The following is a 12878-nucleotide window of genomic DNA, read 5'->3' on the forward strand; positions in this document are numbered from 1 at the left end:
CGCATCTTCTCAACTGGTGTGTGATATATCAGTAATGGTGAAGGATTTCTGGCCTTGTTACTCCCTAAGCAACCTGTTAGAATAATTTTGATTCCACAACTTTAAAGGAAACTTTAAAATATGTGAGCTATTATTGTTGACCTTATATACAAACTTTTTTTTGTAGCTGTGTTAGAGAGGGGCTAAGTTCATTTTCCATGGACCCACTGTAAGAACATAGCCACCCTTTGCTCCCGAGACTGGCTAAAAACCATAGTCCTTAGTCCATAGTCCCTAGTCCATCTCCAGAGTAAGAAGTAATTTGGAAATTTAGAAGAGGCTGAGAGCAATAGAAGATATTTTTTTGAGTTAGGTAAACGTATTTGAAAGGATTTTTTTTCTTTTTAAACTAGAGTTCAGTATTACTTTAAGGTCCCCATAAATAGTTTAAATTAAAATTTAAGCCATGGGTGGCCCTGCAAGCACCACTTGGACAGACAGAAGGCATGTCAAAAATCACCTGAGCTGGGTGGAAAATGATCAGCCCAATAATGCAATGACTGCATCTGCAAAAAAAAGGTTTTCAAACAATCTTCATTCTAAAGTCAGATTAATAAAAGATGTTATGCATGAGGGAGCTTTCGGCCCCTTTTACACAGGCATGTCCGTGTACGGACTCCGCTTTGCTCAGCAGGGATCGCTCCATTGATCCCCGCTGAGCAGACGGATGACAGGTCCGTCTCTGCACATTGTGCAGAGACGGACCTGTCAGAGCTCCGCTTTCCTCTATGGGGGATCGGATGAAAACGAACCACCTGTCCGTTTTCATCCGTTGCTCCATAGACCTGCATGGAGCGTCCGTTCAGGTCCGCCTAAAAAACTGACATGTAAAAGGGGCCTAACAGACTGATGGAACCAAACGCCCACAACAAGTAATGAGGGATAAATGCCAACACAGGCCAACAAAATAATGCATTTTTTAAACAGCACATTAAACAAGGACAAATCGTAATAGATTTTAGGAGCACGTTAGGGCACATTAATGGCAAGTTGGTCACGTTAAAGCAGAAGCCTGAGTAAAATAAACAAATGTCTAAATAAATGGCCAAGTGTATTTTTAAATACAAGTGTGCAAGGGTATTCTTAAATGAATAATGTCAAACTACATTTAATATTGTTTCTTACATTTTTTAAACTTGTTTCACAAATTTGACAGCTTAAATCTCATTGGTTACTGTGGACCACACTTCTCCCTTTCCTTCTCTATAATTTTATATCTGTTAAAGACAGTGAACTGCTCTTCAAATATTGGCTGATGATTGATAAGCATGTACCTTTAAAACTAAACATTACTTTTTATAATCCGTAAAATCTGCTTCTACCTAACTGATCCATATGTGAGGTATGACTCACTTCTAACACCCCAGGGGTTAGGACCACTGAGAAATGTTCCTAGGCATAACAACTCTGAAATCAGCTTGATTTAAATCCTGTCGGGCCAATTAGATTGGGTTTATGTGTTAATTAGTAGGTACATGGCTTGAGCACCTGCAGGGCGAGGTACTGAGCTACTTCTGGGCTTTTCTGACTTTAACATAACAAACCGCTACTTAAAAATCAGTCCTGCGTATTTAATTGTAATGCTACTTACACATACATAACATGACCTTTCTGTGAATTAATTAGTGTATAGGTCTCAAAAGAGCAATCACTGTAAATCCATTGGATTTACGCTGGAATGTTATTCCACGTTTACATCAAGCTCTGTATCAAATAACTCTCAGATTCATTCAAGATAAGTAAAACAGCCAAGTGGCTAAATAATGTTCCATCTACTACTTTGTGTAATTTTGATAAAGGCACTTCTGAGTTAAAATGATGAAATTCTGTAATTACGATGTCAATAAAACAAGCTGAAAAGCTTGGAAATTAACATTCCCAAATAAAGTTTAAATTGGGTTAGTAACAAAAATGGCAATTTAGCTACAGCACCTTGAAAAAGTATTCATACCCCTTGAAATTTTCCACATTTTGTCATGTTACAAACAAAAAATGTAAATGCATTTTATTGGTATTTTATGTGATAGATCAACACAAAGTGGCACATAATTGTGAAGTGGAAAGAAAATGATAAATTGTTTTCATTTTTTTTACAAATAAATGAACATCTCACAGAGCACTGTTCAATCCTCCATCCAAAATTGGAATGAGTATGGCCAACTGCAAACCTACCAAGACACGGCAAACCTACCAAGAAACTGACAGGCCAGGCAAGGAGAGCATTCATCAGAGAAGCAGCCAAGAGGCCCATGGTAACACTAGAGGAGCTGCAGAGATCCACAGCTCAGGTGGGAGAATCTGTCCACAGGACAACTATTAGTCGTGCACTCCACAAATCTGGTCTTTATGGAAAAGTGGCAAGAAGAAAGCCATTGTTGAAAGAAACCCATAAGAAGTTCTGTTTGCAGTTTGCGAGAAGCCATGTGGGGGACACAGCAAACATGTGGAAGAAGGTGCTCTGGTCAGATGAGATCAAAATTGAACTTTTTGGCCTAAAAGCAAAACTCCATGTGTGCTTTTCTTCAGCAGGAACAGGAAAGCTGGTCAGAGTTGATGGGAAGATGGATGGAGCCAAATATAGGGCAATCTTAGAAGAAAACCTGTTATGCCGCGTACACACAGGTGGACTTTTCGACCGGACTGGTCCGACAGACTTTCCAGTGGACTTTCGAAGGACTTTCTAACGAACGGACTTGCCTACACAAGATCACACCAAAGTCCAACGGATTCGTACGTGATGACGTACACCGGTACGTCGGTTTTTGTCCATCGGACTAGCCTACAGAAGAGCAGATTTCTGGGTCCGGCGGAGTTACGACGTAAAGATTTGAAGCCTGTTCCAAATCTAAAGTCCGTCAGATTTGCGACTGGAAAAGTCCGCTGAAGGTCCGGAGAAGCCCACACACGATCGGATTGTCCGCTGGATTTGGTCTGTCGGCGTCCGTCAGACCAGTCCGGTCGAAAAGTCCAACCGTGTGTACGCCCCATTAGAGTCTGAAAAAGACTTGAGACTGGGGCAGAGGTTCACCTTCCAGCAGGACAACAACCCTAAAAATACAGCCAGAGCTATAATGAAATGGTTTAGGTCAAAGCATATTCATGTGTTAGAATGGCCCAGTCAAAGTCCAGACCTAAATCCAATTGAGAATCTGTGGCTTGAAAATTGCTGTTCACAGACGCTCTCCATCCAATCTAACAGAGCTTGAGCTATTTTGCAAAGAAGAATGGGCAAACATGTCACTCTCTAGATGTGCAAAGCTGGTAGAGACATACTCAAAAAGCATAGTTGCCAACTGTCCCGGATTTCCCGGGACATTCCCGGGACTTGGACTCCATTCCTGAATTTGTGGTGTCCCGGAAATGTCCCAAGAAATCCGGTTCTCGATTTTCGAAGCTGCCGCCGCCGTCGTTGCTAGAGGTCCGTGGCCGGCGGAGACATTGTCTCCGCCAGCCGCCATTTATTGAAGTTCAGGAAGACGGCTGGGGGGGCTAGACGGAGCTCCTGCGTCGCCGCCCACCCTCCGCCCCGCTCCGCCTCGCCCCGCCTACCCCCCCGCCCCACTGCCAGTCTGATATGGAAAGGGGCGGGGGTTCTAGCCATGCTTAGGACACCTCTGAGGTGGGGGGGGGCGCACCGCTGTGGGACTCCTGATGTGAGGGGGGGCTCCACTGGGGACACCTGATGTAAGGGGGAGCTCCACTGGGGACATCTGATGTGAGGGGGGCTCCACTGGGTACACCTGATGTGAGGGGGGCTCCACCGGGGACACCTGATGTGAAGGGGAGCTCCGCCGGAGACTCCTGATGTGAGGGGGGCTCCACTGGGGACACCTAATGTGAGGGGGGTTCCACTGGGGACACCTGATGTAAGGGGGAGCTCCACTGGGGACACCTGATGTGAGGGGGGCTCCACTGGGTACACCTGATGTGAGGGGGGCTCCACCGGGGACACCTGATGTGAAGGGGGGGCTCCACTGGGGACACCTGATGTAAGGGGGGCTCCACTGGGGACACCTAATGTGAGGGGGGCTCCACTGGGGACACCTAATGTGAGGGGGAGCTCCACTGGGGACACCTAATGTGAGGGGGAGCTCCGCTGGGGACACCTGATGTGAGGGGGGCTCCACTGGGGACACCTAATGTGAGGGGGGGCTCCACTGGGGACTCCTGATGTAAGGGGGAGCTCCACTGGGGACACCTGATGTGAGGGGGGCTCCACTGGGGACACCTGATGTAAGGGAGGCTCCACTGGGTACACCTGATGTGAGGGGGAGCTCCGCTGGGGACACCTGATGTGAGGGGGAGCTCCGCTGGGGACACCTGATGTGAGGGGGAGCTCCACCGGGGACTCCTGATGTGAGGGGGGCTCCACTGGGGACACCTGATGTGAGGGGGGCTCCACCGGGGACACCTGATGTGAGGGGGAGCTCCGCCGGGGACTCCTGATGTGGGGGGGGCTCCGCCGGGGACTCCTGATGTGAGGGGGAGCTCCACTGGGGACACCTGATGTGAGGGGGGCTCCACTGGGGACACCTAATGTGAGGGGGGGCTCCACTGGGGACACCTAATGTGAGGGGGGCTCTGCCGGGGACACCTGATGTGCGGGGGAGCTCTGCCGGGGACACCTGATGTGAGGGGGAGCTCCGCTGGGTACACCTGAAGTGAGGGGGAGCTCCGCCGGGGACTCCTGATGTGAGGGGGGGCTCCGCCGGGGACTCCTGATGTGAGGGGGGCTCCGCCAGGGACTCCTGGTGTGAGGGGGGATCCGCCGGGGACTCCTGCTGTGAGGGGGGCTCCGCCGGGGACTCCTGCTGTGAGGGGGGCTCCGCCGGGGACTCCTGGTGTGAGGGGGGGCTCCGCCGGGGACTCCTGGTGTGAGGGGGGTCCGCTGGGGACTCCTGGTGTGAGGGGGGGCTCCGCTGGGGACATCTGATGTAAGGGGGGGCTCCGCTGGGGGCACCTGATGCAAGGACGGACTCTGCTGGGACATCTGATGCAAGGACGGACAGCTGGTGGCAGGCGACGTGGCTAGTGACACGCTCAGGGATCCCACTGATTCTGCATTATGGTGAGTTGAATGATTTCATTTTATATTACAATGTAATAATAGAAATAATGCACTTCAATCATCCTGACACCATAACAACCATGGTGCCGGGATGATTGAAGTGCTAACACCAGGTGTTTGGAGTATCTTTATCTGCTGATTGTTAAACTTTCTAGAATACACATATTTTTATTGTGTAGGATCTGGGGCTGCTGTCCCGTCATTTCCCGCTCCCCCTCTCCCCCTTTCTCCCTCTCCATCCCTCATTCATCTCAGACTCTAACCACACCCTCTTGAGCCACGCCCATTTAAGCCATGCCCACTATGTTGCGTAAACCACGTCCCATTTTTTGCCGCGGCGCGCTTGTATATTTTTCCTAAGCAACGCATACAAACGAATGCCCCGCCCCTAATTATTGTACGGCTCCGCCTACAGCCACAAAAGTGTCCCACATTTTTTTTTTACTATGTTGGCAACTATGAAAAAGACCTGCAGCTGTAATTGCAGCGAAAGGTGGTTCTTCAAAGTATTGATTCAGGGGTCTGATTACAAATGCACGCCACACTTTTCAAATATTTATTTGTAAAACATTTGGGAAACCATTCATCATTTTCCTTCCAATTCACAAAAGTGCCACTTTGTGTTGGTCAATCCCATAAAATCCCAATAAAATACATTTAGGCCTCTTTCACACGGATGATCCGTATGTCCGTTTTTCATCCATCCGTTTTCGGATAAAAAACGTACATACAGTCATCCCTATGGAGCGTCGGATGTCAGCGGTGACATGTCCGCTGACATCCGACCCCGCTCCGATCCGAAAAGTGTAACGGAGGAAAAACCTACTTTTCCCTCCGTTTTCGGATCGGATCGGATGACGACGGACACTACGGACCGTCATCATCCGATCCCCCCATAGGGGAGAGCGGCGCTCTGACAGGTCCGTCGCTGCACAGCGTGCAGCGATGCACCTGTCATCTTCCTGCTCAGCGGGGATCGGCGGAGCGATCCCCGCTGAGCCAGCGTGTGTTCACGGGGCGGATCATCACTGATCTGCCCCGTGTGAAAGAGGCCTTACGGTTTAAGTAGTAACATGACAAAATGTGGAAAATTTCAAGGGGTATGAATACTTTTTCAAGGCACTGTATATAGGCTGAAAGTAGTGTTTATTTTTTCATTTACAGCTGTTTGTATGTCAAATTCCTCAATAAACAGCAGTCTATTAAATAAGACTGTTCTTTGTATGATGTTGGCACTTGGCAGTGGTCTTTTAAAGAAAGCATGACAACAGTATCTGGAACGTACTTTTTAAAGAGCTCCAGTCTAAAAGATCATGTGCATGATGAGTGCTAAAAAGAACTGCTAGTGTCTATACATGAATGTGTGTCATTTTTTTCCCCTGCAATTAAGAAAGCTGATCTATAAACTAGTAGAATTTTACTCTGAAAAGTGAAGTAAACCAATGTTCACTTCAAACATCCAATCCTGTGTGCAATCTAATCATGTTTGTGGAAATTTAAAGAAAACAAACTTCTCCAGCATAACTGGATTGAGATTCATTATACTTCGCTCCACTGTCTTGTCCACGTGTCTGGATGAGGGACCTCACAGCCAAGAGCAGGTCAACTTTGTGAAATTCACATTAGCAGCAACCCTGCTAACACCTCCATCTGTTACAGAGTAACATAACGCATGGTAAGGAGTCTAAACTGTCAAAGCCAATAGTAAGTAACTGCACTGGATAGAAATTCAGTTTCTCAATTCTCCTGAAGAAGAACACGTTGAGAAATTATGTAAACTGTTGTATATTGATTTATTGTAATTTGTATAGACTATTAAGTATTTCACTAGAGGTGATAAACAAGAGATACAGTTAACAGTTTACAGTTAACCCATAAGGAGGGATGCTAATTATACCCATAACTTGTTCTCTACATCAGTGTTTCTCAACCTTTTTTCAGTCAAGGCACCCTTTAAAATTATACACAATCTCGAGGAACCCCATTCTAAAATGTAAAAACTATTCTAATAGCTTTACATAATGCAGCAACATCCACACATGTAGGACACCCATCGTTAGAGGTGATTTATTCTTCCAAAGCAAATACACTTTTGCAAACTGGTACTGACTAGTATTCCAATGTTTCTTCTCTCCCTCAGTTTTTCTCCATCACTCAGCTAATGAGACCCCAAAGCTGATGGAGAGAGGCAAGGGAGGGCCAAACAAGGATGACATGTAGGCAACTAACATCCTCCTTATCTATTGATGATGTAATTGGTCATTAGGATGTTGGCAGCTAGAAGGTTGTAATGGTGCACAAAGAAAACCTGTGGCTTTGTGTAACTAAAAGGCAGGTTTCATCCACCCACCAGCTTGTATACAATTTTGGGCCAATTTTTATACATTTTGCCAAGGCACCCCTGAAGAAACCTCAAGGCACCCTGGTTGAAAAAGGCTGCTCTACATATACAAAGTTTGCACACCATGCCAGAAATTGTGAAATTTTGGCATTGATATTAAAAAATATGCTGATCGCGCCAAAAAAAACAGTTTTTTATTTAAAGATAGTGATCATATGAAGCCATTTATTATCACAAAGTTGTTTGGCTCCTTTTTAACCACTTGCCAAACGGCCCATAGTAAAAATACATCATTACTTTGACATTTAATACCTGTGTTAAGGCAGCAGCTATGGCTAGCTGGCAAAACCCTGGTATCATTCTTTACTATGGACGGTTCTGCATCAGATAAAAGCGGTCCCGCAGGTGGATTCGCCGTGGGATCACTCTTTTAGAAGCGGCGGGGGGGTGCCCCATCTGATGCAGCTGTTTGCTGGACAGGAAGTCGAGTGAGGCCAGGATGGCTGCCACTCGTCTCTATGTCTTTGGGGGGACCGGAGCAATGTCTGACATCACTTGTGGTTCTATATATATATATATATATATATATATATATATATATATATATATAGATATATATATCTATATATATATATACATATATATATATAGCTATATATATATGTATATATGTATGTATATACATATCTATCTATCTATCTATCTATCTATCTATCTATCTATATATATATATATATATTTTTTTTTTTTAGTCAAAGTCAAGTCAAAATGCAAAAAAAATGTTTATGTTTCCTTTTGCTTTTAAAGGTAAATGAGAGATCTGGGGTCATTTTGACACCAGATCTCTCAATAAAGAGTACCTGTCATCCTTATTTCTATTACAAGGGATTTTTACATTCCTTGTAAAAGGAATAACAGTGATCAAAAAATAAATAAATTGACAGTGTAAAAATAAAAAGTAAAATAAATAAGGAAAAAAAATTGAACCCCATTCCTCTATGCTAGCATACAGAAGCAAATTCATACCTAAGTCGTGCCCAAATATGTAAATAGTGTTCAAACCACACATGTGAGGTATCACTGCAATCACTAGAGCAAGAGCAAGAATTCTAGGGCAAGACCTCCTCTGTAACTCAAAACAGGTAACCTGTAAACATTTTTAAAATGTCGCCTATGGAGATTTTTAAATACCGTCCTTTTTATCCATTCCATAAGCATGTGCAATTTTAAACCATGACATGTTAGGTATCCAATTACTTGGTGTAACATCATCTTTCACATTATACCAAAAAATTGGGGTAATTATTTTGTTTAGCTTTTTTTTTTTTAATTCATTAAAGTGTATTTTTTTTTTAATTGCGTTTAAAAGACTGCTGCACAAATACTGTGTGGCATAAAATATTGCAACAATTGCCATTTTATTCTCTAGGGTCTCTGCTAAAATATATATATAATATTTGGGGGTTCTAAGTAGTTTTCTAGCAAAAAATAATTTAAACTTGCAAACAAAAAAAGTTTCAGAAAAGGACTGGGTCTTCCAGTGGTGATAATAGAAATCACCCAAATGGCCCTGATCATTGTCAGGGATGTTTGGCCTTGGTACAGACACACAAGGTAAAACACACAGGTTAAAATGCCAATTAAAGGTTAATTTCCCATATCTGTGGCTTTTTAAATCGCAATTAGTATCTGTGTATAAATAGTCAATGATTTTGTTAGCTCTCACGTGGATGCACTGAGAAGGCTAGATACTGAGCCATGGGGAGCTTAAAAGAACTGTCAAATAACCTACGCAACAAAGTAATAGAATTTTATAAACATGGAAAAGGATATAAAAAGATACCCAAAGGCTTGAATATGCCAGTGAGTACTGTTCTATCACCTATTAAGAGGGGAAAATTTCAGAGATCTCTTGATACCAAGCCAAGGTCAGGCAAACTAACTGATCGTATCGATACTTTTTGTGAGTAATGTTATTCAGAGGAACTTGTTAATAGTTCTTATCCTTTACCCTTCTATACACCCACAGAAGAGCTAATATCACATTCATATCATTATACTCAAGCACCAAACAAAATGAATTACATGGCAGAGATACAAGAATACTGGATGTCTGTACTAAAATATAACTGGCAAATAGCACATAAACTATGTGGCAATAGTGCTAAAGACAATACACAACAACCTCAAAGTAAAAATAATGTATTAATAATGTAATAATCAGACATTTATCAGACATGTCACATACAGGGCTATTTAATAAAGCGGTACAAAGTGCATAGATTATTGCACTTCACACATAGTCATTGCACTTTACACTTCCTTATGAAATATACCAGCATAGTGAGAAAATATATTTAGATTGAGAATGTTTCAATAGTTGTATTTTATTGATCAACAGAGAGCTTGCCTTAGAAGAACATTACTTCTTTTGTTTAGTTGGAGGGCTTCTTTAACACAAATACCTTGAAAAATAATAATGTAGTAACTCCAATACTGGAAACTCCTAAATCTCACATAAACTTTAACCAGTTAATGTAATTTTAAAGTAAAGTTACATGTACAGCTTTTATTAATATAATACTAGGTAACCCTGCAATGAATACCCTTGTGCAGACACTTTCCATTTATAGGGTGACATTGCTCTGCCCATTTCCTAATTGTTCTCCTGCATTGTCACCCTTCTCCACACTCCTCCAATAAATAATACAAGAGGCTGTGTCAATACACATAACATAGGCATGTTCCACTGGTATAATGCATCAGGAAATCCACCCTTGTAGTTGATGTGAAACAGCTGCTGGAGTGCATGCATGTAGACAAATGTGATGCAGGAGATCAGCAGCACTGAGGGTTAAAAAAGGTGAAATGTGTGAAAGGTGAAACACAAGGCAACTGTTTAAGATGCTTAAGATGATAAATGTCATTCAATTGGGGTTTTCATCTGCTTTAGGTTTTACTTTCCAAGCTCTATAACTTACTGCATTTGTTCTTTACTTTAACCCATTCAAACTGGTGGTATGTATATATGGCAGATGGACCCTAAGGCTGCATATATGTGTACCAGAACATAAACAGAGCTGTGCCGAGAGCACACACCCTGCGCTCCCGGCACAGATACCAGTGGCTAACGGAAAGCTCACTGATCTCTACTTGCGATCAGGAGCTTTACGGTCATGTGACCGCTGTGATAGCCAATTACAGTGGTCACATGATCAGAAACCCTGCTCCTCCTCCCGACATCAGAAAACTCTTAAAGGCCAGGGAGCCTCTGGTATTAAGAGGTTAAAGCATAAATAAACACAATAACAAAAATGTAATATATTGCAGCTTTCCAGTCCTTAAATGTGGTGGCTGAATTTGTTTTGTTTTTGTCCTTTATTTTTAACTGGTGATCTGGCCAGCAACACATTTCCTGCCTTAGGGTGTCTACACTTGCTACTGTATCTAAGAAGAAGAAAAGCAGCCATACTTAAGTCGGTCATAGATGGTCCAAATCCCTGCTGAAACGGCCGAGATTCGAACCATGTATGGGCAGGCTGATTGTACCCAAGTTGATCAATCAATCAACTTGGGTACAACAGCCTGTCATATCTTCCATGCGACTATAGCCTCTGGCGCTAATCACTGTGTGCTCTCCCGGCTGGGAAGGCTCCCCCTGCACCCCCGCGCTGGGAGAACACAAGAGCTCCACGGGAAGCATTTCCCCTTCACTAACCCATGGTTGCAGGAAAGACAATTGAATCATTAATTGTAGGCTTAGACAGCAGCATTATCCATCTGTGGAGAGTATAGAGTTAAATGGACTAGCAGATGTAGATGGCTTTTAAATAAGTGACTTACAAATTCAATTCTAACTTCAGCTAACAATTTTTAAGCAGTTACAGAAACAATTATTTTTTGGGGGATAAAATTTATAACTACAAATTATAAAAGATGATCGCTGTGAGCACCTGTTAGTTGTAAACAGGCAAAAAAAAAACAATGTAACATGGGAGACTCAGAAAAACAAATACATCTTTGTTATTGCTATTGACAGACTGCATTATATATGTAATTTGTGATTTTTTCCATAGTTTTGCTTTAGTCCCAGAATTCTTTATCTTACCTTATATGCATCTTTTATGTTCAAAGGCTGTCCATACTCTGCAACATAGCCTACAATGCCCTTACTCCACTCCAGACGAATGCAGTTATTTGAAGCTTCCTCCAGTGTTGTGCCTTCAGCTACATCAAAAAGTCTGCTGACCAGAAACTTCTCATTGGAACTATCCTCACACACTAAGAAAAGGGAGTATCGGTCGGCAGATAGAAGTTCATTAATGTGTAAAAAAATTTTATGACAAAGGGCAGTGACGTCTAAGTGACTTGATATATCTTTCACTAGTTCCAAAAGCCTTGCGCACTGATCGCTTGCAGTCGATATAATGGGGGTTTGCAGAGGCATCTGTTCCTTCTTTTCTGAATCGGCAAGAAATGTCAGCGTTCCCTCAGAGTCTTTAACCACGATGGGCCTAAGAGGCCGGTCAAATGCCGAAGCTGAAATCTTTCTTACTGGTGCCCCTTGATTGGTGAGTTCAGAAGAAGTGGCCTGCTGGTTATGTTCTGTATTGCCTTTGCCTCCTTCTTTTGATGCTGGTATTGTATGAACCCTTTCAGCAAACCATGCATTGACCATTTCTCTGAAAAGGAGAGAAAACTGATAAATATTTCATAATGCAGAAGCATGTGATTGATGTAAAGTGTCAGCATGAAATATTTAAAGTGATCATTAATCCTTAACCTTTGCAGAAAGGAACTGTGATCCAAAGCATGGCATCTGTACTGCCTGTAATTTGGCTGGGGTCATTTAAACAATGAAGAAATATAGCCTACATTTGATACAACTGAATCAAACTGAGTTTCTCAGGCACATTTTTTTTGCAAATAATAGCCATTAGTGCCGGTTCACACAGGGGCAACCCGACTTACAGCACGACTTTGCAAGGCGATTTGGAGGCGACTTCAGTGCAACACCGAGCAACTTACAACGTGACTTAAAGTCGCCTCCAGGACAGGTGACTTTGGCTGTGGCCAATCACAGAATAATCAGCTCTGTGGGAGGGAGGGAGGGAGGGAGGGAGGGGGTTGCCTGGGTAAACGTGGGGAGTACCTGGGTAAATTCTTTTCTTTTTCCTGTAAAGTCGCTTCAATATAGATGGAGATCTGACTTGGAGGCGACTTCCATTGAAATCTATGGGAACAAGTTGCCTAGAAGTCACCTTGAAGTAGTGCAGGAACCTTTTCTGAAGTCGGAGCGACTTCAGTAGTATACAGTAAGACGGCACTCAATCACTTCTATGGCATTTCTTATGTCCAATGACTTGGGGCAACTTGAGGACTTACAAGTCGGATCCCAAGTTGCTCTAGTGTGAACCAGCACTGACTTTG

The 12878-nt window shown here is 43.3% G+C and overlaps 1 protein-coding gene across 4 annotated transcripts in view; it reads right to left on the minus strand.

Annotated features, from left to right (window-relative positions):
• PDE5A (phosphodiesterase 5A) overlaps window positions 1-12878 on the minus strand; it is a 267395-nt gene that overhangs the window by 212203 nt on the left and 42314 nt on the right. For all 4 annotated transcript variants that reach the window (XM_073603315.1, XM_073603298.1, XM_073603307.1 and 1 more), the window contains exon 2: window positions 11557-12130. In XM_073603315.1, coding sequence (XP_073459416.1) covers window positions 11557-12130 — 574 coding nt within the window. The remainder of the gene's footprint in view (window positions 1-11556; window positions 12131-12878) is intronic.

This window comes from Aquarana catesbeiana, linkage group LG01 (genome assembly GCF_042186555.1).
Source record: "Aquarana catesbeiana isolate 2022-GZ linkage group LG01, ASM4218655v1, whole genome shotgun sequence".
Lineage (NCBI taxonomy): Eukaryota > Metazoa > Chordata > Amphibia > Anura > Ranidae > Aquarana > Aquarana catesbeiana.